The sequence below is a fragment of the Mixophyes fleayi genome, chromosome 4, assembly GCF_038048845.1.
Source record: "Mixophyes fleayi isolate aMixFle1 chromosome 4, aMixFle1.hap1, whole genome shotgun sequence".
NCBI classification, from domain to species: domain Eukaryota; kingdom Metazoa; phylum Chordata; class Amphibia; order Anura; family Limnodynastidae; genus Mixophyes; species Mixophyes fleayi.
In genome coordinates, this window is record NC_134405.1 from 27,785,678 (window position 1) to 27,809,602 (window position 23,925).

The 23,925-nt window shown below is 47.1% G+C and overlaps 2 protein-coding genes across 4 annotated transcripts; one reads left to right on the forward strand and one right to left on the reverse strand.

Moving 5' to 3' along the window:
* The first annotated feature begins 3,463 nt into the window (after positions 1 to 3,463).
* Positions 3,464 to 17,892, forward strand: TRAPPC14 (trafficking protein particle complex subunit 14). Of its 3 annotated transcripts, none has more exons than XM_075206505.1 (11): positions 3,464 to 3,933; positions 6,433 to 6,528; positions 8,111 to 8,240; positions 9,525 to 9,611; positions 9,695 to 9,815; positions 10,460 to 10,607; positions 10,905 to 10,987; positions 11,076 to 11,245; positions 11,343 to 11,497; positions 12,841 to 13,037; positions 14,950 to 17,892. In XM_075206505.1, exons 1-11 carry the CDS (start codon positions 3,538 to 3,540, stop codon positions 15,101 to 15,103), a joined length of 1,737 nt encoding a protein of 578 aa, XP_075062606.1. In that variant the 5' UTR covers positions 3,464 to 3,537; the 3' UTR covers positions 15,104 to 17,892. The 3 variants fall into 3 exon arrangements, with proteins under 3 accessions (XP_075062606.1, XP_075062604.1, XP_075062605.1); XM_075206504.1 differs by lacking the exon at positions 3,464 to 3,933 and adding an exon at positions 7,047 to 7,120 and having other exon boundaries at positions 6,447 to 6,528; positions 9,565 to 9,611; XM_075206503.1 differs by lacking the exon at positions 12,841 to 13,037 and having other exon boundaries at positions 3,474 to 3,933.
* A 2,482-nt stretch (positions 17,893 to 20,374) lies between these two features.
* LAMTOR4 (late endosomal/lysosomal adaptor, MAPK and MTOR activator 4) lies at positions 20,375 to 23,304 on the reverse strand. Its single transcript, XM_075205027.1, has 4 exons — positions 23,204 to 23,304; positions 21,212 to 21,292; positions 20,957 to 21,071; positions 20,375 to 20,870 (listed from the first exon to the last, which is right to left on the reverse strand). The coding sequence occupies exons 1-4, from the start codon at positions 23,204 to 23,206 to the stop codon at positions 20,773 to 20,775; spliced, it is 297 nt and encodes a 98-aa protein (XP_075061128.1). The 5' UTR covers positions 23,207 to 23,304; the 3' UTR covers positions 20,375 to 20,772.
* Positions 23,305 to 23,925: the final 621 nt, after the last annotated feature.

Below are 23,925 nucleotides of genomic sequence, written 5' to 3' on the forward strand. Positions count from 1 at the left end.
CCTCTGTTACTAGGGTACACACACCCCCACCTTACCTCTGTTACTAGGGTACACACACCCCCACATTACCTCTGTTACTAGGGTACACACACCCCCACATTACCTCTGTTACTAGGGTACACACATTACCTCTGTTACTAGGGTACACACACCCCCACATTACCTCTGTTACTAGGGTACACACAACCCCACCTTACCTCTGTTACTAGGGTACACACACACCCACCTTACCTCTGTTACTAGGGTACACACACCCCCACCTTACCTCTGTTACTAGGGTACACACACCCCCACCTTACCTCGGTTACTAGGGTACACACACCCCCACCTTACCTCTGTTACTAGGGTACACACACACCCACATAACCTCTATTACTAGGGTACACACACCCCCACATTACCTCTGTTACTAGGGTACACACTCCCCCACATTACCTCTGTTACTAGGGTACACACACCCCCACATTACCTCTGTTACTAGGGTACACACACCCCCACCTTACCTCTGTTACTAGGGTACACACACCACCACCTTACCTCTGTTACTAGGGTACACACATCCCCACCTTACCTCTGTTACTAGGGTACACACATCCCCCACCTTACCTCTGTTACTAGGGTACACACACCCCCACCTTACCTCTGTTACTAGGGTACACACATTACCTCTGTTACCAGGGTACACACATTACCTCTGTTACTAGGGTACACACACCCCCACATTACCTCTGTTACTAGGGTACACACACCCCCACCTTACCTCTGTTACTAGGGTACACACATCCCCACCTTACCTCTGTTACTAGGGTACACACATCCCCACCTTACCTCTGTTACTAGGGTACACACATTACCTGTTACTAGGGTACACACATTACCTCTGTTACTAGGGTACACACACCCCCCCACCTTACCTTTGTTACTAGGGTACACACACGTCATTACCTCTGTTACTAGGGTACACACCCCCCCACATTATCTCTGTTACTAGGGTACACACACCCCCACCTTACCTCTGTTACTAGGGTACACACACCCCCACCTTACCTCTGTTACTAGGGTACACACACCCCCACATTACCTCTGTTACTAGGGTACACACACCCCCACATTACCTCTGTTACTTGGGTACGCACACCCCCACATTACCTCTGTTACTAGGGTACACACACCCCCACCTTACCTCTGTTACTAGGTTACACACATTATCTCTGTTACTAGGGTACACACACCCCCACATTACATCTGTTACTAGGGTACGCACACCCCCCACCTTACCTCTGTTACTAGGGTACACCCTCCCACCTTACCTATGTTACTAGGCTACACACATCTCCACCTTACCTCTGTTACTAGGGTACACACACCCCCACCTTACCTCTGTTACTAGGGTACACACATTCCCACCTTACCTCTGTTACTAGGGTACACACATCCCCACCTTACCTCTGTTACTAGTGTACACACATTACCTGTTACTAGGGTACATACATTACCTCTGTTACTAGGGTACACACACCCCCACCTTACCTCTGTTACTAGGGTACACACACCCCCACCTTACCTCTGTTACTAGGGTACACCCACACCCACATAACCTCTATTACTAGGGTACACACACCCCCACATTACCTCTGTTACTAGGGTACACACTCCCCCACATTACCTCTGTTACTAGGGTACACACACCCCCACATTACCTCTGTTACTAGGGTACACACACCCCCACCTTACCTCTGTTACTAGGGTACACACACCACCACCTTACCTCTGTTACTAGGGTACACACATCCCCACCTTACCTCTGTTACTAGGGTACACACACCCCCACATTACCTCTGTTACTAGGGTACACACGCCCCCACCTTACCTCTGTTACTAGGGTACACACACCCCCACATTACCTCTGTTACTAGGGTACACACGCCCCCACTTACCTCTGTTACTAGGGTACACACATCCCCACGTTACCTCTGTTACTAGGGTACACACACCCCCACCTTACCTCTGTTACTAGGGTACACACATTACCTCTGTTACTAGGGTACACACATCCCCCACCTTACCTCTGTTACTAGGGTACACACACCCCCACCTTACCTCTGTTACTAGGGTACACACATTACCTCTGTTACCAGGGTACACACATTACCTCTGTTACTAGGGTACACACACCCCCACATTACCTCTGTTACTAGGGTACACACCCCCCCACCTTACCTCTGTTACTAGGGTACACACATCCCCACCTTACCTCTGTTACTAGGGTACACACATCCCCACCTTACCTCTGTTACTAGGGTACACACATTACCTGTTACTAGGGTACACACATTACCTCTGTTACTAGGGTACACACACCCCCCCCACCTTACCTCTGTTACTAGGGTACACACACGTCATTACCTCTGTTACTAGGGTACACACCCCCCACATTATCTCTGTTACTAGGGTACACACACCCCCACATTACCTCTGTTACTAGGGTACACATTCCCCCACATTACCTCTGTTACTAGGCTACACACACCCCCACCTTACCTCTGTTACTAGGGTACACACACTCCCACATTACCTCTGTTACTAGGGTACACATTCCCCCACATTACCTCTGTTACTAGGGTACACACATTACCTCTGTTACTAGGGTACACACACCCCCACATTATCTCTGTTACTAGGGTACACACACCACCACCTTACCTCTGTTACTAGGGTACACACATCCCCACCTTACCTCTGTTATTAGGGTACACACGCCCCCACATTACCTCTGTTACTAGGGTACACACGCCCCCACATTACCTCTGTTACTAGGGTACACACGCCCCCACCTTACCTCTGTTACTAGGGTACACACACCCCCACCTTACCTCTGTTACTAGGGTACACACGCCCCCACATTACCTCTGTTACTAGGGTACACACATTACCTCTGTTACTAGGGTACACACACCCCCACATTATCTCTGTTACTAGGGTACACACACCCCCACATTATCTCTGTTACTAGGGTACACAATCCCCCACATTACCTCTGTTACTAGGGTACACACATTACCTCTGTTACTAGGGTACACACACCCCCACATTATCTCTGTTAGTAGGGTACACACACCCCCACATTATCTCTGTTACTAGGGTACACACACCCCCACCTTACCTCTGTTACTAGGGTACACACGCCCCCACATTACCTCTGTTACTAGGGTACACACATTACCTCTGTTACTAGGGTACACACACCCCCACATTATCTCTGTTACTAGGGTACACAATCCCCCACATTACCTCTGTTACTAGCGTACACCCCCCCCCCCCCCCCCACATTACCTCTGTTACTAGGGTACCCACATCCCCCCCATTTACCTCCGTTGCTAGGGTACTGTTGCTAGGTAACAGACCACCCCTTGGCCCTCAGGCTCGGTGGTCCTGTACTCAGGCCTGTTGCTAGGTAACTCAGCATGTCTGGGCGCTGATGTACGATCGGGCGCCATCTATCGGCGCTCGCTGCCTCTCCCCTGCCGGGATCTCATCATGGAGTCGCAGTGCGATTACTCGATGATCTTCCCGGCATGTCCTCTGTTACCGTCAGACCTCCCGGGCCGGTACCGGTCCCTTCCCCGCCGCAATCACCTGTATCTGGGCGAGTCGCTGCGCTTCCTGCTCGTACTGCGGCTCCGGAGCCCGGGGGAGGTGGCCCAGGAAAGGGCGGGGTCAGAGGCCTGCTGTGGCGGGGACAGCTCTCAGGAAAGCCCGGGGTCTGAGGCCTGCTCGTGGGCACCGCTGGCGGCCTCGCTCTCGGCTCTGGCCAGTGTGTGTCCCGGGGAAGAGAAGCTGGAGGAGGAAGAGGAGAGCGGGGACAGCCCGGAGACCTACAGGGGGTGTAGAGCCATCCTGAGCCAGCAGCAGCCAACGGGGAGCGGCCCTGGGGTGAGAGGAGAGCTCCTACTGTTGCCTTACTGCCCCTGTCACTGCCATGTCATCACCCTACTGCCCCTGTCATCACCCTACTGCCCCTGTCATCACCCTACTGCCGCTGTCACTGCTCTGTCATCACCCTACTGCCCCTGTCACTGCCCTGTCATCACTCTACTGCCCCTGTCACTGCCCTGTCATCACCCTACTGCCCCTGTCACTGCCCTGTCATCACCCTACTGCCCCTGTCACTGCCCTGTCATCACCCTACTGCCCCTGCCCCTGTCACTGCCATGTCATCACCCTACTGCCCCTGTCACTGCCCTGTCATCACCCTACTGCCCTTGTCACTGCCATGTCATCACCCTACTGCCCCTGTCATCACCCTACTGCCCCTGTCATCCCCCTACTGCCCCTGTCATCCCCCTACTGCCCCTGTCATCCCCCTACTGCCCCTGTCATCACCCTACTGCCCCTGTCACTGCCCTGTCATCACTCTACTGCCCCTGTCACTGCCATGTCATCACCCTACTGCCCCTGTCACTGCCATGTCATCACCCTACTGCCCCTGTCATCCCCCTACTGCCCCTGTCATCCCCCTACTGCCCCTGTCATCCCCCTACTGCCCCTGTCATCACCCTACTGCCCCTGTCACTGCCCTGTCATCACTCTACTGCCCCTGTCACTGCCATGTCATCACCCTACTGCCCCTGTCACTGCCCTGTCATCACCCTACTGTCACTGCCCTGTCCTCACCTTACTGCCCCTGTCACTGCCCTGTCCTCACCTTACTGCCCCTGTCACTGCCCTGTCCTCACCCTACTGCCCCTGTCACTGCCCTGTCATCACCCTACTGTCACTGCCCTGTCCTCACCTTACTGCCCCTGTCACTGCCCTGTCCTCACCTTACTGCCCCTGTCACTGCCCTGTCCTCACCCTACTGCCCCTGTCACTGCCCTGTCCTCACCCTACTGCCCCTGCCCTGTCATCACCCTACTGTCACTGCCATGTCATCACCCTACTGCCCCTGTCACTGCCCTGTCATCACCCTACTGTCACTGCCATGTCATCACCCTACTGCCCCCGTCACTGCCATGTCATCACCCTACTGCCCCTGTCACTGCCATGTCATCACCGTACTGCCCCTGTCATCACCCTACTGCCGCTGTCATCACCCTACTGCCGCTGTCATCACCCTACTGCCGCTGTCATCACCCTACTGCCGCTGTCATCACCCTACTGCCGCTGTCATCACCCTACTGCCGCTGTCATCACCCTACTGCCGCTGTCATCACCCTACTGCCGCTGTCATCACCCTACTGCCGCTGTCACTGCCCTGTCATCACCCTACTGCCCCGTCATCACCCTACTGCCCCTGTCACTGCCCCGTCATCACCCTACTGCCCCGTCATCACCCTACTGCCCCGTCATCACCCTACTGCCCTTGTCACTGCCCTGTCATCACCCTACTGCCCCTGTCACAGCCCTGTCATCACCCTACTGCCCCTGTCACTGCCCTGTCATCACCCTACTGCCCCTGTCACTGCCCTGTCATCACCCTACTGCCCCTGTCACTGCCCTGTCATCACCCTACTGCCGCTGTCACTGCCCTGTCATCACCCTACTGCCCTGTCATCACCCTACTGCCCTGTCATCACCCTACTGCCCCTGTCGTCACCCTACTGCCCCTGTCGTCACCCTACTGCCCCTGTCACTGCGCTGTCATCACCCTACTGCCCTTGTCACTGCATTGTCATCACCCTACTGCCCCTGTCATCACCCTACTGCCCCTGTCACTGCCCTGTCACTGCCCTGTCATCACCCCACTGCCCCGCCTGTCTCCCTACTGCCCTGTCATCATTGCCTCTGTCACTGGTCACTGCCTCACCTGTCTTCCTGCCTGTCACCCTGCAGCCCCTGTCATCACCTTATTGCTCCTTCACCTGAATGTTGCTCTGTGGCCCCTGTCACCCTTATCCCCCACCCTGCTTGTCGCCCTGTCATCACTCTGCCTTTTACTGCCAGCCTGTTACACTTCTGTTTCTTCCCCATCTGTCATCCTGCGACCCCTGTCACTTGCCACCTGCCTGTTGTGACCCTTTGCACTTTGCAACTCCTGTCACCACCCTGCCTATCACCCTGCGGCTCCTGACACCGCCCTGTCACCCTACGCCCCCAGTCACTGCCTGCACTGAAACACTTGTCACCCTACTGCGGCTGTGATGTTGCTTACCTCCCTTGTTACCTTACCACCTCTGTCTCCCTACTGCCCTTTGACTGACATTTCACCCTATAAATTGGTTACCTTGTTTTTTCCATTGTAACCCTCATATCTGACCTTAATTCCCCCTTCTATGCTCTGTGAGTTTACCTGCACTGCCCTGATAACCAATCATATTCTGCTGACTTTTTGTCACCATATCAGCCCCTGGTATCCTGCCTGTTAGCCATGCAGATTTTCTTTCTATGTATGTAAAGTATAATCCAATATTTCACACTCTCGTTATCTTGCAGACCACAGTTACAGAGCCTGTAGTTTCTTGTGATGAAGTCATCTTTCCCCTGTCTGTGTCTTTAGATCGTCTGCCACCCACTACAGTCAAAGCTAAGGTAAGTGTCAGATCTTCTCTTCTCTGCATAGTCCTTTATACAGTGCCAATATAGTCCAAAGCCCTGTGAATATAGGGCAGTGTTCTCCCCCGCACCTATTTCCCGGGTGCTCCACCCATCTGTTTTTACTTGCTACCCGGCTTGGAGTGATATTATTATAGACTACACCATTGTTTCTCCTATTAGTACAGGAACTTTGTGAGAACTGTAGCCAGCAGTGTGTGTTAAGACCATTGTCCAGTCCTGGCAGGCGTGAGTAATAACCTCCAACAGGGCTACTGCTACCTGTTTCTAAACAATAATTAATATCTTGCTTCTCTGGCATTATTATGGAACAAATTGATTTTTTTATTTTCTTATGAATAAGCTGTCATATTGCTGACAGTGTTGTAGTTCACCGTTTGTCCCCTTGGTCCTTCCCGCTTCGGCACTATGCTTCCTGTCCCGGCTGTTTCTAGCAGGTCCCTTGCTGTGCACGAGCTTGCAACCACCTGAGTTTAAATTCTATTTTGTTGCAGGAATCCTGTGTGTTTTCCATCCATGTTGTTATGTGCACAGGACGTGCCATTGTATTGCATAGGGAGGAGTTGGGGTAAGATCCACTGCTTGTGAGAACTGCAATACAGGACCATAAGTCCTTTACCAAAATGCAGGGTACTGGTTGGGCAAAATTGTAAGTTCAGAACATGCTAAAGAGGAAATCGATGCACATCACATAAAATAATTTTAGGGTGGAACACTTATGAGCAAAGTAAGAAACAAGGTAAGTTTTATGTAGGAACTTCATGGTTGTTTGTGGAGCAGAGCTTTCATTCTCGCTAGTCTTGTAAACTGAAAGGGTTAAACCAATGATGGGTAAAAGACGGCCCTAGGGCCACATGATGCCTTCCGGGCCTCATCTGCGGCCTCCGAGTTGTTAATGCTTTGATGTTTGTTTGTTTGTTTGATCGCTTGTAACACCACTTTATCCTACATTAAAATGCATGATATAATTTCTGATCAGTGTCTCTTTGTTTAAATGTATTTTTAACTTATGGCTGAGATTAGGGGTGCTGTGTGCCCCTTTTGAAGATTAAAGGGCCGCCCATGTAGCCTCTGAAGTGTATCATGTAGCCTATCACTGGGTTGATTTAATCAGCTCACCCGTCGGATGCAGCCTTGGAATCGAGATATGTTCTACATTAGGGTTGTGATGTAGAGATGAATTAAATAACACATGATTTAAGTTTGTTGTGTTTTTATCTACAGCAGTATACTTGGAGCTATAATTCTGTAGCTAAGGTAAAATCTGGATATTGATAACACTATGCGATTTTGTGTGTTGAAAAGATTGAATACTTTCTATTCACGTTTCAGAATTAGACTTCCAATAAAAAAAAATTCTGTATTTATTTATTGTAAAAAAAATGAATATTTTGTTCGTTTTCTGCAATATTTATAAGTCTGATAGTACTTAATAAGAAGCTTTGTCCTATTTGTTTGTGGGAGTCAGGCAGAAAGATATCACAATGCTCAGTGTTCTGTGGGTAAGAGATATGGGTCTTATTAGACTGTCTCCTCTCTCTCTCTGTCTGTCTCTCAGATTGTAGTAACGGTCTGGAAACGGGACACGGAACAGTCTCGAGTGAAATCGCTCGGATATCGCTCTTTGTTGCTGAATTCTACTCCAGGTCAAATTTTCAAAGAGGAGCAGGCAACTTTCAAGGCTCAAGGTGACCTCAGAACCTGTTCATTTCAGTCCCTTGTTTACAACGGCCCCTTGCTAAAAGCAAAACGTTGCTATTATGTGTTATGTAGTAGCAGAAAAAAAAAATCCAACATAACGCCCCTATCATTCATGTCATTGGTGACATTATCCAGAGTGGGTAGTGAATGCTTTGGGGTTTAGTTGTAGAAAGGTAGCTTGGTGTTACCAAGTACTGTGGTCTCAGCTTAGAAACATTGAACCAGAAGTAACACACATAACCGATGGTTCTTTAAACAATCACCCAGTGAGCCAATAACATAAGGTTGAGATTATACACAGTGAACTGAATATAAGCTGTCTTGGTGAACCTGTGGCTTGCAAGCTGTTGTGGAACTACAAGTTGCAGGAGGACAGGTAGAAGCTGTTCCACAACCGCTGCAGTACCACACCTTGGCATACTGGGACTTAGAAGGGATTGCACAGCCAGCGGTGTCTGCGTTTAAGGTGTAAGGCGAGTTATCGTCTTTCCTCAATCTATTAAAGAACGTGTTTAAAAAAAATAAAATAACTAAGTTTCTATTGGTTGTATCAGACATTGTGACAATTTATTTCTGTAGATCATACAAGTAGAATCAAGTGTTGCACTTAATATTAGCCATAGAGTTATACAGAGGTTCTTTTTTGTCTCAGACTCTCTGTGTTTTTTCACTTTCTCTTTTTTCCCAATCTCTGCAGTCTCACATCTCCTATTTTTTTGTCATGTCATTAAACTTCTGTCTCTGTTCCCTTTCACCCGCATTTGTGTTTTTTTTAGCTTTGTTGTTTCCAAGATAAGAGGCCCCTTGTCTGTTTTCCTGAATGCCTGTCATTCCTGTGCACTCAAGAAGCCACCTCTTGTCCCCCCACCTTCTTGTTACCTGATTGAAGCCGGCAAACCGTAGCATTTGATAGCTGGGATAGCAGCGAGCTCTGAGCTCTGCCCAAGCGGCTGATTGGGGGATACATAACCACTGGGATGGGAGTTGTGTACTTAATGCAGCACCTGATTGGACAGGATGCATGAGCATCCGTTCAGGTCCCTCAAACACCCTGTACAACACGTTGTAACGACTTTAGTTTTCCAGACCAGAGATCTCTACTCTCCCTTAACATTATGGTGTTATTAGATAATAGAATGGTGATGCCCCCACACCTAAATATGAGGGGTGTCTTGTACTAAAAAAAACTTTTCTGCTTCTCACACTCACTAGACCCATTTCCTAGAGTTTCCCCTATTTCATGCCTGAGTGATCTCTTTTCTCTCTCGCAGTCAGTACCCTCCTCACCGTGCTCCCACCTCCCACCCTCAGGTGCCGTCAGATCAACGTGTCCGGGAAACACCTCACAGCTCTGAAAGGTGAGATCAGGGAGAAGAGGGGGCAATAAACGTGACCAGATGTTGCACCCGCCCCTCACCCCCCGTCTTTCTTGCCCTCTCAGTGTTGAACACCTCCTCTCAGGATGACCTCTGTATTCGGGATGTACGGATACTCCCCAACTTCAATGCCAGTTACCTACCCGTCATGCCAGACGGATCTGTCCTGCTGGTGGACAATGTTTGGTAAGAGAAGAAGATTGTCAATCCCAGGGACTGTCATCTCCTGCCAGCAGCGGGTTGGTCCATGTGTAAAAAGAGGCTTGGCAGGAGTAAGGAGTGTCCCCCTATACCTGTCATGATTCGGGCATGCCCTCCTATCTGAATTTTCAGCGTTGGGTGGAATTATCCTTCACTATAAAGCCAACCCAAGAATGCCACTACTTTTCCAGTTCTGATCGGCCAAAACCTGAAACTGCATCCATTTAAGCTGCTTGAGAGATCATTGGCCCTGCCTTTATGTATGAATAGGCCAATCCACTCAATGCAAGGCTGGCTAGCTGTAGCCACTGTCTTTAGAGAAGCCCCTCCCTCTTAACATGGCCGCCAGCTGCAGAGGAGTGAGAGTGTGATGGACATATTTAGTTAAGTATAAACACTCCAGTTATTTCATGTATGTTATGCAACTCAGTAATACACAACATTTTCTATATATTAATGTAAGATGAGAGCTTTGCATGTTTGTGCATGAGATTTGCATGTTCGTGGCCGATTTCAATGATTGTAACAGCCTGTTATTTGCCGCTGTTGGATAATGTCAGTTTTGCCTTAACATTCCGAACGTCACTGAGATATCGGAATCCTCACCATCCTCTTCCCTCCGTCCACAGTCACCAGTCAGGAGATGTCAGTATGGCCTCTTTCCTGCGTCTACACAGCTGCTCTTCTCAACTACCCAGTATGCTCTGCTCCCTGGAGGAGCACAACTTCCTATTCCAGCTGCAGGCAGGAGAGCGCCCCCCTGAGGATGTCAAAGAGGTGAGAGGGGATGAATTCCTTCCTGATTCTCTGCATGCTATCTGTGACCTGCTGTTCCCTCTGTAGTGCTCTTAAGTGCTAGAGCTAGCAATGCATTTACTTTTGTATCCAACTTATCATATTCATATTTTATTTCCAATGCCCTCCCCCAATACTCATTCCACATTTTCTCCTTTTTCTTTAGTCTCCTAGAATTAATTTGGGGGCCTTTCCTTTTTGGTGTTCTCATCATGTCTCTGGTCGTCCTCTATTCTCCCGCCATGCTACCCCTAACTTCTCATCTTGTTCTCTTCTCAGGGTCTGGAGGTTCCTTTAGTCGCTATAGTTCACTGGTCAACCCCAAAACTGCCATTCACATCTGGGATATACACCCATTACAAGTAAGCCCAACCCATATGCCCAGGACGTTTAAACATGAAGTAACCCCTAACTAGCTCCCACAAAATTGATTGTTCTCTTCTCCGTCAGGCTCCCAAGTATTCGCCTGGAGAGGCCGCGTTTTGTGATGAGCGCTCGTTGTGACTCCCCGGTACAAACGCACACTCCGTTTCATGTTACCTACACCCTGCTGAACGATCTGCAGGACTTCCTGGCTGTCCGACTCGTCTGGACTCCAGACACCAACACGGCAGTGGGTGGTGAGTGAGGGGGATAGAGGGTGAGATCGGGAAGTCTTGTGGCATTGCTGTGGGGGTAGAAGGGCCTCACTGACTGCTCATCATTCATTCCTAACAGGTAGATGTTTGTCAGAAGAGGAGCGACGTGTCACGCAGGCGGCCCAGGAGGCGGTGGTGTGTCACACTCCTATTAATAGTCTTGGATTCTGTCGAAAGGGCAGCTCGGTGACTATCGGCGTCACATTCATGGCTCTGAAAGCTGGTCTGTTTGAGGTGGGTAGTGGGAGTGGACGCTGCTTTTTAATAAGGACACGAGAGAGAACGTGTATAGAGCATTCTTCCATGTCGCATGTCCTCAGCTCTTTACTCTTCTCGGGTGGTGACATTAAGGAATTATCTAGAGACAGAGTTCTGCCCATCGTAGACATTCTACTTTCCGCATCCTCTTTTGGGCTAACGGCCCTGGTGAGGGGAGATATTTTAATTGCACAAAGTTCCTGTCTGCCTATTGTTTACTATGAATAAATAAAACCCCAATGTTAACCTGCTGACAGGTCCTCTTTGAGGGCAGCCTGATTATATTTGAAACCCCAAGACCCCATATATTAAAAATAACTTGTCATCTAATTTTATACTGAGCTGCAACAATACCACCACAACAGGGATTATGCTGTGGATAAGGATCCAAAACGGAGTTCTTTAGATATTATTTGTGCTATTAATTAACAATCTGCAGAGCACTGTAAAATTATATTATTGTAATGTGGGTCCCTGATGAAGAGGGTTTTAAACTCCTGCGGTATTGAAAGGAATGCAATGCTATATTCCCTTGAAGGACACCTTGAGTGGAGGTGTTCCTCATAAAATGTGGAGGTCCGCTCCGAGGACAGTGGCAGGTGGGAAGTTAGACTGGGGCGGTACATCGGTCAAACCATAACGCAGGTGTCCTAAGGTGAGCTCAGGGAGGACAGAAACCTCCCGTGGAGCAGAAGGGGAGGCGTTACTTGAGCAGTATCGGCTCGCACAGCACTTTTCGGTGCTGTCCCATTGAGCTCTAGGTGCGCTTGCAATTCTGAACGGTCTTGCAGCCCGTGTGTGTTGTCGTCAGTCTCTGCAGGGAAGTCCAGAGGGATAACGAGTATTTTGGGTCTTTGTTTTAACTAAAGATGAGAGTGGTGACCAGAGGGTGAGCTTTGGAGACTGAAGGCATTCTTTGTTCTGTTCTCGGAGGGTCATGCTTGATCTTCAGCTTGTCCTTTAAGAATACCCTTCCCATCCTGTCACCAGTAGAGGTCACATGGACGTGCTGGTCCCTCTGTGCCTCATGTGACTATTTAAAGAACAGTTTCCATCAACATTCCTGGGAAAAGAGTTCCTGAGATTTGACTGAATGTGGAGACTATGTAATGTTTCTATGGAGTAAAGAGGGACTGTTGGCAGTTAGGGACTGACCCTTATTAGCGTTGTGTGATATATCCAGAAACATTGTACATCTTTCCCAACTCTGTGTTTATTAATTTTATGGAAAATGTATGTTTGGTCTTTTATCGTTTCACCCTCTGTGGTACCACCCCCTTCTCCTGCCCCACCACGACCTGTCTCTTTAATCCCCTCAGCTGAGCCAACACATGAAACTGAAGCTACAGTTCACAGCCAGCGTGTCGCAGGCCCCACCAGACGCCCGGCCCGTCTCCCGGAGGAGCAGTCCCAGCAGCCCGGCCCTGAGGGACCTAGAGAGGCAGCAGCAAGGGGGCGCTCTAGGCAGATCCCAGTCCTTCTCCCACCAACAACCTCCCCGTGGTCAGCTAATCCGGTGAGGAATATTATTCTTGTTTGCACAGACGCCCCAGAGCTTCTTAAAGGGTAACTTTCATTTAAAACGAATTGCCCCCCTTATAGTCTTTGTAGCTTGTTGTTGCTGTTGTTATAGAATTGACAGCAATGAATGGATTTCGGGCTCTCCCCTGCCTAGCCAATGATATAGGTCCCTTTCTCCGTATACTATAGTACAGTACTATAGGGGGTTGTCTTGTATAGCGGGTAATATTGAGGCAATGGTGGCTCAGTGGTTAGCACTTCTGCATCACAGCGCTGGGGTCATAAGTTCTATTCCCGACCATGGCCTTATCTGTGTGGAGTTTGTATGTTCTCCCCGTGTTTGCGTGGGTTTCCTCCCACACTCCAAAAACATACTAGTAGGTTAATTGGCTGCTATCAAAAATTGACCCTAGTCTCTGTGTGTATGTTACGGAATTTAGACTGTAAGCTCCAATGGGGCAGGGACTGATGTGAATGAGTTCTCTATACAGCGCTGCGGAATCAGTGGCGCTATATAAATAAGTGGTGATGATGAAAGGTGAGCATCCAGATACTTCATATTGTTATTAGGCAGAGAAGAAGTCTAAGGCCAGAGCTGTTCATTCTGTAATATTAAACGGTAGAGACTGAGGGAGGAAGAAATTGTGCTTTTAATAGCAATTATCCTTTAATTTATCCTCTAGTTAAAAGATGGAAGCTCCTTTTAGAAGAGGCATCCACCTATACACATTAAAGTAGTACATAGATGATATATACTGACTGGGAGAGTACATAGTGATTTCTGTTATAATGTATATACCCAGGATATAATGTAAATGCTTTTACTGCCTTGTTATTTTATTTTGTGATTTGTATAAAGAGGTTAAAAAGAAAGTCTATTATACCCATAAGTTGCTACTAACGGGCCAGGTTATTAATAGAAGTCGGTCACAGAGATATGTCGGGGGTGTGCAGCCTTCGGGGTCCCAGAAGTTTTAGGGGTCTCTTCAGTACATTCTATAGGGAACATGATACCTTGACACTCCTGGTCCTGTGTAAGTGACTTCCGTATTCTTCAGTGGCTTTTTATTGGTCAAGGGGAAGCATACAGACAATTCACTATTCTGTAGAACAATTACTAGTACTATAAGATATAAAATGGCTTTTAATCTATTGGAGTTTGGTATCAAAGATTCATTCTCAGGATAGTACATAGGCGATGATTCCTCTCTTTAGAGCCCTGCTATTTACCTGTTCTGGTTCTTACAAGGAGTAAATTATACTGGGGACCTCTGTTGGAAAGCCAGTGGAGCAGGAGGTATTCCATGCACTTAAGTAACAGTGGTGCAACTATCCAATCAGGAATCGGTGCATCAGAAATCTGTTCTCTTTCTTTAGGCTTCTCGCAAGCTGCCAACATCCCCCCAGACATTGCTTTAAGTGTGTGTCCTGAGATTCTTATGAGCTCTATTCAGCAAATGTGATCTATTCCTTGTCTTCTGGCAGCGTCTTGAGGCTGCCTTCAGTAGCATTTGTTAAACAAACATGTTGTTTTGTTATCCACCTTTCCATGATAAAAGCAAACTTAGGGCCTTGCTTTTACTTGGTGAATCTGGGCATGTCCTTGTAACATCCGGCCCATTCCTGGAAAACGGCTACACCTTAGTTGCACTAAGAAGATTGACGCGAGAGCTTAGGGGATGAGATCAAGGGATTATGGGAAAGAAACAACAACCTTTAATCTACAGGCAAACTAAACACAACGGACAGTTCATGTAACAGGAAAGTGGTAATACGTTTACATTGGACAAACGGATGATAAAATAGGTTTAGCTGTGTATGTTCCCTGACTGCGGGCTGTACCGTTTGCTGCTATCTTCTCCATGTTTGTTTCCTTGAGTTTAATCTAACATTGTCTATCTCTGTAGGACTGGAAGTGTGATGGAACGTCGTGCTATCACCCCACCTGTGGGCTCCCCCTTGGGCCGTCCTCTCTACTTGCCCCCCGAGCGGGCCGCCCTTTCCTTGGATAAAATCGCGAAGCGCCAGTGCAAAGTTCTGGTGGTGAATCCCGTCCAGTGACCTTCCCAAGAGATTCCACATACACGAGGAACCTCCCGAACCACAGTGGATGAGGAAACAAAACATATGGATGGACGAGGGATGTACACCAACCGGCCTGTGCTGGATGGGAGATTCAAGCCAAATAGAGCCTATCCCTGGATGGGGAGTAAGGGCCAAACAGGACCTACAAAGGAATTAGGCAGAGCAAAGCCTCTGCTGGATGGGGTTGGGGCCAAATAGGAGATTAGGCCGGAAGGGAAATTGGGCCTAATAGAGCTTTGGCTAGATGACAATATGGGGCCAATCACAGCCTATGCGAATGGGGTACTGGGGCCAAACGCAGCGTATGTGGGTGGGGAATTAGAGCCAACGCAGCCTGTGAGAGGGAGGGGTTTAGAGCCAACAGCCTGGTGGGGGGCGGGGATCTGGGAGCCAAACTCCGCCTCTGCGTGCGGGGAGAGGGACCAAAGAATGGGGTGGGAGGAGCTTAAAGTACAATGTGGGGTAAAGTAGCCTACCCCTTGTGAAATAGGAAATGAGATGGCAGAAAGGACTTTACCCCTCACTTTGACACCATCTCTTACATTCAGGATTTCTTTTATGTTTACATGATTGCCTGTTCTCTTTTTTGTTGTCGTTTTGTCTTTTTAATTTATATGTTGGACACAGACCCTGTTCCTATTCTTCCTCATTGCCCCCTCTGCCTACATGTGACTCTTAGGCCGGACATTTTGTCGTAGCCACAACGTTCCTCTAGCGTCTGCAGCAGGAGGAGGGTGGGAGTCGTGGCAGAGGGGTCTTTTTTATGTGAGTCGCTCTGTAAAACAGAGTTTGCAATTTACTGTTAGTGAACACACTGGGAACCCATCTGACCGATGGGGATTTACGGATAGACTAATAATTTCTCCTATGTCATGGAGCACTTTAGAGCGACCAGGAAGTGAGGTGTGCAGTTACTTCCTGTGTATGCTGATAAACAGCCCCACTCTATCCCTTTTATCGAGCTTAGATATGATAACATAATCCTCTTAAGTGCTGGAGAAGGGGTGTACTAAAGGTACATGAAGCTACTAATAAGGGTAAAAGAGATAATTGAATAGAATTACAATATAGTGTTGATTGCAGTAATGTTGATTACACTGATTGGCTGGGTAAGGCGACATAGAGTGTAACTGCCCACAGAGATGGTTGCACCACCTGCAGTTTAGTAGAAGGTACTGCACCTTCCTGATGCATATTTCAGAAATGGGAGCTGCTAAGTTTAAATAACTTCGGTCCTGTTTCAATGCTTCCAATTGGAAGCTGTACCCAACATATGACCAATGCTTTGGATTAGATGTGGGTACTAGCCTTTTGTTTATGGTATGCAGAAATAGCAAAAATATGCTAATGTGGTCTAGTCCCATGTTAGGGCTCATACTCACAAATTGCTTTAATGCAAGTAAACGGGTATGGTAGTAGAAACCATTCTCATGTGTCTCCACTGGCGTTTTACCTGTGTTGCATTTTTTTCAGAACGCGACTGCATGTAAATGCATTGGGAAGCTGACATGGAGCTCTATAATGCAGGTAAACGCCAGTGGGTAATGGAGTCATATTCAGAGAAGTGTGTAAAATCTCTTCAGGTTTGAAGGTCAAACTGCACCCATTCCCTATCAAGGCAGCCATTTTGTGTGTTTCAAGAAGGCAGCCTATCAAATCGCTAGAAACCAGTGACCTCACGGAGGCAGACATTTTGTGTTTGACATCAGTCTCGTGAGAATATTACATTGGCAATGGGTGCATGAGAGGAATAGGAAGTAGCAAGCTCAGGTCTTGCGTCTTCCTATTGGTTTGCGTCATTACACCCACAAAAGTGGTTATTACGGTGGCACCGGAGCCCTGGGAAACCCAGCGGTGCGCCTTCTAATATGGAAATAATCTGCAGCCAGAAAAATGCCACCAGGTGGCACTGTGCTATCAGGCTGTGACCATGCGAAAGAACATGGATGGATATTTTATACGTATTTGGCCATTAGGAGGACTGAAAAGCGGAAGAGAAGGAGTGCATGCAACAGTATGCCATCCAAAGTCTTTTTATTTACTCACTGCCAGCATTTCTTCGTACCACTTCACTAATGTCCCTAGTGCTCATTGACAGATGCTCTTACATGCATTGGAATAGCTCTGTTAAATATGTTGGACATGTTCCGAGTTAAATGTGCATTAATCTGTCAATGAGTAGAACCAGTTGCATAGGTAGCAGCGATCCCTCAGACAGCTGTGTTATAAGCAGTATTACAGAGCGTTGACCCTGTGTGACTCTCCAGAGGTAGAGGGTACACTGCCCACCCCTCTGCCAATCACTTAAAGGGACAGTCCATGTGGCACAAAGTGAAATATGACTTGTTTAGGAAACAACCCAGAGGTAAATCCTGGCACGTACTTCATATTAGGACTACTGTAGGGTCTGTGTCTTGTCCATACCCGTTTCTGGTCATTCCGATGTTTTATTTTGCCTGGCTATCAGTAAAATATTCAGAGCTGGGACAACTGCACACGTCGTGTTACCTGCCAATATTTTGGGGGTGGTCAGATCCAACCTGCACTTATCACCCCGATATCCTGCCAATACTTGAGCGCTTTTTGTGACCCCAACAAACTGCATACACTGGAAAGTTTAGGATTTTTTTTTTTACACATTGTATTTTTATTTGCTGTTTCTGATATGTCTGTTTATGTTATTGCCGCACTTTATGTTTTGCTCTCTGCATTTCTAATTTATTTTGAACAAAAGGTGCGAAATACACAACTCAGTTCCAATGAAACGTGTCTGGTGGTGTTATTTATAAGACCAAGGCCTGCGATGGATACTTGATAACATGGTGTACAGATAGAATAAGTGACCTCACACAAGTTTGATATATTCTCTGAGTAACATCATATACATGAAGGAAGGCATCCAGGGGCAATCTTATACAGTACCGGGGCCTGTGCTTTTATACAGAATATGGTAATCTTATCTAAAATATATTAATTTACAGTGAAAAGTACATAACTGCCTATATTGCACTTTGGCGGTGGGGATGCATAGCTGAATAACACTTAAAGTATTTCAAGTGTATATTCACTCACGCCATTGCAGGAGGCTGCCATGTTAAGAGGAAGGAGCTCCCTTAACAAAGCAGAGTGACTGCTTTGCAGAAATGCAATGTTTGGATTGGTTGATTCATACACAGGGGTGGGGCCAGTGATGTCACAGTAGATCACAATGATTGCAGACTAGGCTGTTTGACCTGTCAGGGCCCAGGACACTATCCTACAGTTTCGGAGGAGCTGATGTAATAAAGTGGAGAAACTATACTGTACTTAGTGGGGAATGTTATTTTTACCTTCAAGGTTCAAATCTGTTCATTTCAATTTTCTTTTGGGGGGGGGGGGGTTAGTGGTCCTTTCATCTATGGTCTCCTGGTTTTACATGGCCATGGCTCCCCCTGGAGCTTCTTACATTCTACAGTGTTCCCCTTATAAATATTGCATTCATACAACTGTGTGTGGGCTGGTGCAGGTATCGTGTGTCCTTACAGGCCAGAAAAACTTCCAACATTTTGCAGCTAAACAAACATTTTAATCTTCTGCATTATAGGCGTGGATTGAGTTGCTGGCGATGTGGTATGAACACATAACCGCATTGTCCACTGTCAGCCATTATGGTAGTAATCAACACTCATTTTTCTGCGCACCTCTATAGGTTTTGAGATAACAAGAGTGGAGATTCCTGTAAAAATCTGACATGAGGTGTTCCTGTGGGTGTTTCCCGGAGACACCTCGCCCCTTGATGTATATAGAATCTGTATCCTGTCCTTAGTGCTTTACAGGTCCATGCTATAATTAGGAATAAAGGCAAAAATGAATGGTCGTATTTAACGGCAATACATGTGACATCACTGCGAGGGGGATTTGTAAGCAATTGATGCTGTATTCCAGTTGAAAGGAGAGGCAAGAACAGAGCTGTGAATATGGTACAGTAATCCCCGTGGCTGCTGTACCTGGTGATAGAAGACGCACATGCATGACGTTCCTGCAGGTTTGGCCTAGCTGCAGAGTTTTTTTTGTGGCTTCTGTGTGGACAGCAGACCCTGGTTTCTTGCAGAGGTTAAACACTGCAGTTTGTTACCCCGTGTGACATCGGTTTTACTACTGGTGCAGGACGTCATGTCTTATATAAAGCTGCTTTTTACCGGGCGCTAGAAATTTCCAACTGACCAGTAAATACAGAATAATTCTCACACCTGTTATTTCATATAGTACAATACTACACCTAAAACAAACATAACCTTAAATGTTGCCTCTCCAACCTCTCTGCCTGTCCTACACACAGTAATCCATTCATTACATAGGACTCAAATCACAAGGGGAACTATTATAGACAGTGTAACAAGGCTTTACTAACATATTTATATATACGCCTACACATTAAACAGCTCTATCCAGAGCATAAGTAATCATTCACATTAGTTCATTTCCCACTGGAGCTTGAAGAAACTGGAGGTTAAAAGTACTCTATACTGCACAGATCGTCTGTCAACACTGCTCCAACTATGATACAATTATAAGTCCAGAATAAAGGCAGAATAGGGAAGGAAGGAACTTGTTTAATTACTAGTTTACCATTTATTTATTTTTTTACATAGGAGAGGAGGGCCTGATGGATCTCCCCTGTACACGGCTAGATCTAGTGTTACGTGTAAGCTACTAGGAGACCCAGGTTGCACAGGCTCTAGTAGTCTTGGTGTCGGTTGATATGATCTAGAGACCTTCCATAAAGGGCCCCCACATCTATGGGAATTCCGGTGATGTCATAGTAACAGGTTTCCCCGAGCAATCTCCCGACGGCAGATAGAGTGCTGAGGTACGACCACATTCTAAATACACGTACATTGTGCCAGCAATCAGGAACGTAGGATCCAGAACAAGTCTATTAATGTTGTCAGGCAGGTGTTGCCAACCACTATTCATCATCATCTATATAGCACCACTAATGCCCGCTGTTTATCTATGGCAGGCCTAGCCAACCTGTGTGACTATCCAGGTGTTGTGAAACTACAAGCGCCAGCATGCTTTGCCAATAGATAGCTGGCAGGTCATACTGGGACTTGTAGTTTCACAACACCCAGAGAGCTACAGCATATTTATGGCTGCTCATGTCACCTGTGGTACACACCGTCACACATAGCCTATGGACTGGTCAGAATCCCATTGGCATTTGCATCAATTCACATTATTAAAGTAATTCAATCAAACCTCATCTTCACTAATGGTTTTTAATCAACTTGATAGAAAGCTACATTCACACAGTACAAACTTGGAGCGGTGGCCGATTTAAACCAGTATGCATCCATATCAATCAGTCCAAATGATGTATGAGTTCCATCCTCTTTTGGAAGCCACAATGTGCAGGACCCATGTCAACACGTGACGTAAAAGCACATACCAAATGGGCAATCATATGTGTAAACGTGTTAGCAGTGGCAGATCTAGAATTCAGGGTACACGTTGCCTTACAGACAAACCTTTACAAAAATCCTTCAATAGGACTTGATTGATCTGTCACTCCAACAGACTGGAGTCCTAATGCAGGATGGGCTCTGGGAGCAGATGGCACATCTGGGAGGGTGAGGCAGGGTAGTCACTGTCGTTGTAAGCAGCTAAACACTTATCGGCTCCCGCACCACATTGTGGCGTTTGACCACGTAGATCTTCTGTCCAGAGATGGTGACGAGAAAGGTGTGCTCCCCAAACACAACTGGAGAGGAGAGACAAGGGCAGAATGTATGGACAGAACTAAATCACAAACCCTGAGCCACTAATAAATGATTAGTGGTTACTCACTGCTCATGCGTTTGAACGGTATCTGATCCCCCAGCCCATGAAAGCTGCAGGCAGTGATCACCATCTCTCGGATTATACCTGCTAAGCGTTCATCATTTTCCAGATCACCGGCGCTCTGCAAGGACAGACATAGGTCATCACACATTCCTTTATCCCTTAGGTAAGGGTGCAATACAAAGATAGGGATAAGGGAGAGAACACACAAGTGGAAGACACACGGGCTAGAGTCTGGAATGTAAAACAGATCACACTTACCGCCAGAACCCCATCCTCGCTCATCACCAAGTACCCCATCTGATCTGGGATCCGCTCAAGACCCTGGGTTAAGGTGGAGGTCTGAGAAAGGAATATAAGTATGAGACATCAATATACTTGGTTTATAGTACTTGTACACATTTTAAATATACTACAATTATGGGCCTGACTGTTTGTCTCCCCAACACCGCTGCCTGGGTGTCACCCTGGACTCTTCCCTCTCTTTTGCCCCCCCCCCCACATTCAATCTCTTGCCCACTCCGGTCGCTTCCAACTACAGAACATTCGGCCCTTCCTCTCTCAGGAGGCTGCTAAAACCATCATCCATGCTCTCATTTCCTATCTCGATTACTGCAACCTTCTCCTCACCGGCCTCCCCCACTCCATCTCGCCCCTCTACGCTCTGTTCTTAACGCAGCTGTGAGACTTCTTTCTACCACGCCGCTCTTCCTCTGCCTTGCCCTTCACTGGCTCCCTTTCCCCTTTAAACTCCTCACCCTCACCTACAAGGCCCTGTCCCATTCCACTGCCCCTTATACCTCTCCATCCACACTCCCGCCCGTTCCCTGCGTTCGGCCAATGACCGTCGCCTTTCCTCTGCACTGATCACCTCATCCCATGCAAGACTTCTCCCGTGCTGCCCCCCTTCACTGGAACAACCTCCCTCCCTCTATCTGCCTGTCCGCTAATCTTGGCTCCTTCAAACAGGCTCTCAAAACCCATCTGTTCCTTAAGGCCTTCCAACCATCCACATAACCTTATCGTTCTCATTACCTCCCACTTTCCTGTCTCCTCTTGTACTTGAACCCCTCTACTGACTCCCCTTGTGCCTGCTGTCTGTTTCCCCTCCCCTTAGTATGTAAGCTTGTATAAGCAGGGCCCTCTTCCCTTCTGTCTCAATACCAATTCTTCTACTCCTACACCACTCTACTTGCTTTGCTTGGAGATATTGAAGTCTTGGCTATACTTGTTCTACTCTGTACTGTCATACCCTAGTATACTGTCTGTACTGTATTTTGTACAGCGCTGCGGACACCTTGTGGCACCATATTATTATTAATAACTGCCCCTTTAAGTTATAAAAAAATGCTCAACCCCCACCCACTCCCAGCATGCCTTGGCCACTTTTTTTTTTTTTTTTTTTAAAGCAAATAGTTTTCCCCTTGTGTAGGGGATTTGCCTTTTCTGGTTTGTCCTTGCTCATTAATACTACTCGTATTTGTATAGCCTCAACATATGAGAAAGGGCACAGAGACTGTTTCCTCACTAACAGCACTTCCTGTCTCAGCAGAGCTTACAATCTAACGTCCTTACCACATCATCATTTATATAGCGCCAACATATTCCGTAGCGCTTTACAATTGGGGACAAATATAGTAAACTAATAAACAAACTGGGTAAAACAGACAAAGAGGTGAGAGGGCCCTGCTCGCAAGCTTACAATCTATGGGACAATGGGAGTTTGATACATGAGGTTAAATCAGGCACAGAAACACACACATATACTGGAGATAATTTCATTAGAGGCCAATACCCTACCACTACATTTTTGGACTGTGGGAGGCGAAGGGAAACCTGAAGAACAGACACGCGGAGATAGGAAAAACATACAAAGTCCATGTAGTCAAATTTAAACCCAGAGCACAGTGCAGCAATGTTAACCACTGTGCCTTGTATGCAGTTTTTGCTGCCATTTCCAACAGTGGACACATGCTACTATGCATTTCAAAGTTTCTGAACTGGTGTAGACAGAACACTTAATCACATTTTATTGGATCAATAAAGACAAATGAGATGTATAAAGTTTTTGTTATCATACTGTCACCATCTAAATTCACAAAAAGTAAAGTTAGGTAGCACTGCATTCAGAATACTGAGCACTGCATCCAGTATAGAGAGCAGGGAAGTGGTACTGGGCAATATGACATGGGCAGACTATTGCACCCTTGGCAGTAACTATATGACTATAATGATAATAATATGGGCACTCACCATGTCTGCAGCTCCTGCTCCCAGCCGCTTCCTCCTCTACTGCCGGACCCGCCCACCCCCTATCACTATTGGCTCTCCCCTCGGCCACTGCTACATTCCCGCTTCATGAGTGGGCAGATCTGCTGCCAATAAAAACGTCCGTCCCGCCCATCCGTTTGATTGAGTTATCTTTCACATGACTGCCTAGTGATTACTGATTCGCTTAGCAGCCTGTCAATCTCTTTATGGTTCACAAATGAAGTGCTCCGATTGGTTAAAACTCCTCGTCGGCAGCACGCTCTCTCCTGGTCATGTGATAGACGTGAGGTTGGTTTTGAGTAATCTCGCAGTAAATAAAAAGGAGAAGTGGTTTGGTGACTCAGCTGATGAGAAGATCTTCAGTAGTAAGAGAGTTTCCCAAGAAAATTAGGCTTCTGGGGAATTAACTAATAATTACTCCTCAACGTGTCTCTAATTTCTGTTAAAGTTATATTGATGGCAGCCATTTTTCCGGAGACCATAATGCATTGAGGCCTATGTAAATAGCTCACCCACTGTGGCTTTTACAGTGGAGACAAATGTGTTTGTTTACCAAATGGTGACTCATAATGGAGCATGACTTTTCTCAACTGTTATAAACTGAGCTCAATCAACATGAGTTAAAGACATTTTAATTTATTTAACCCTAGTCATATTACAGTAGGAAAATACGTGGGAAAAATCAGCAATATAGTATCTGAGAA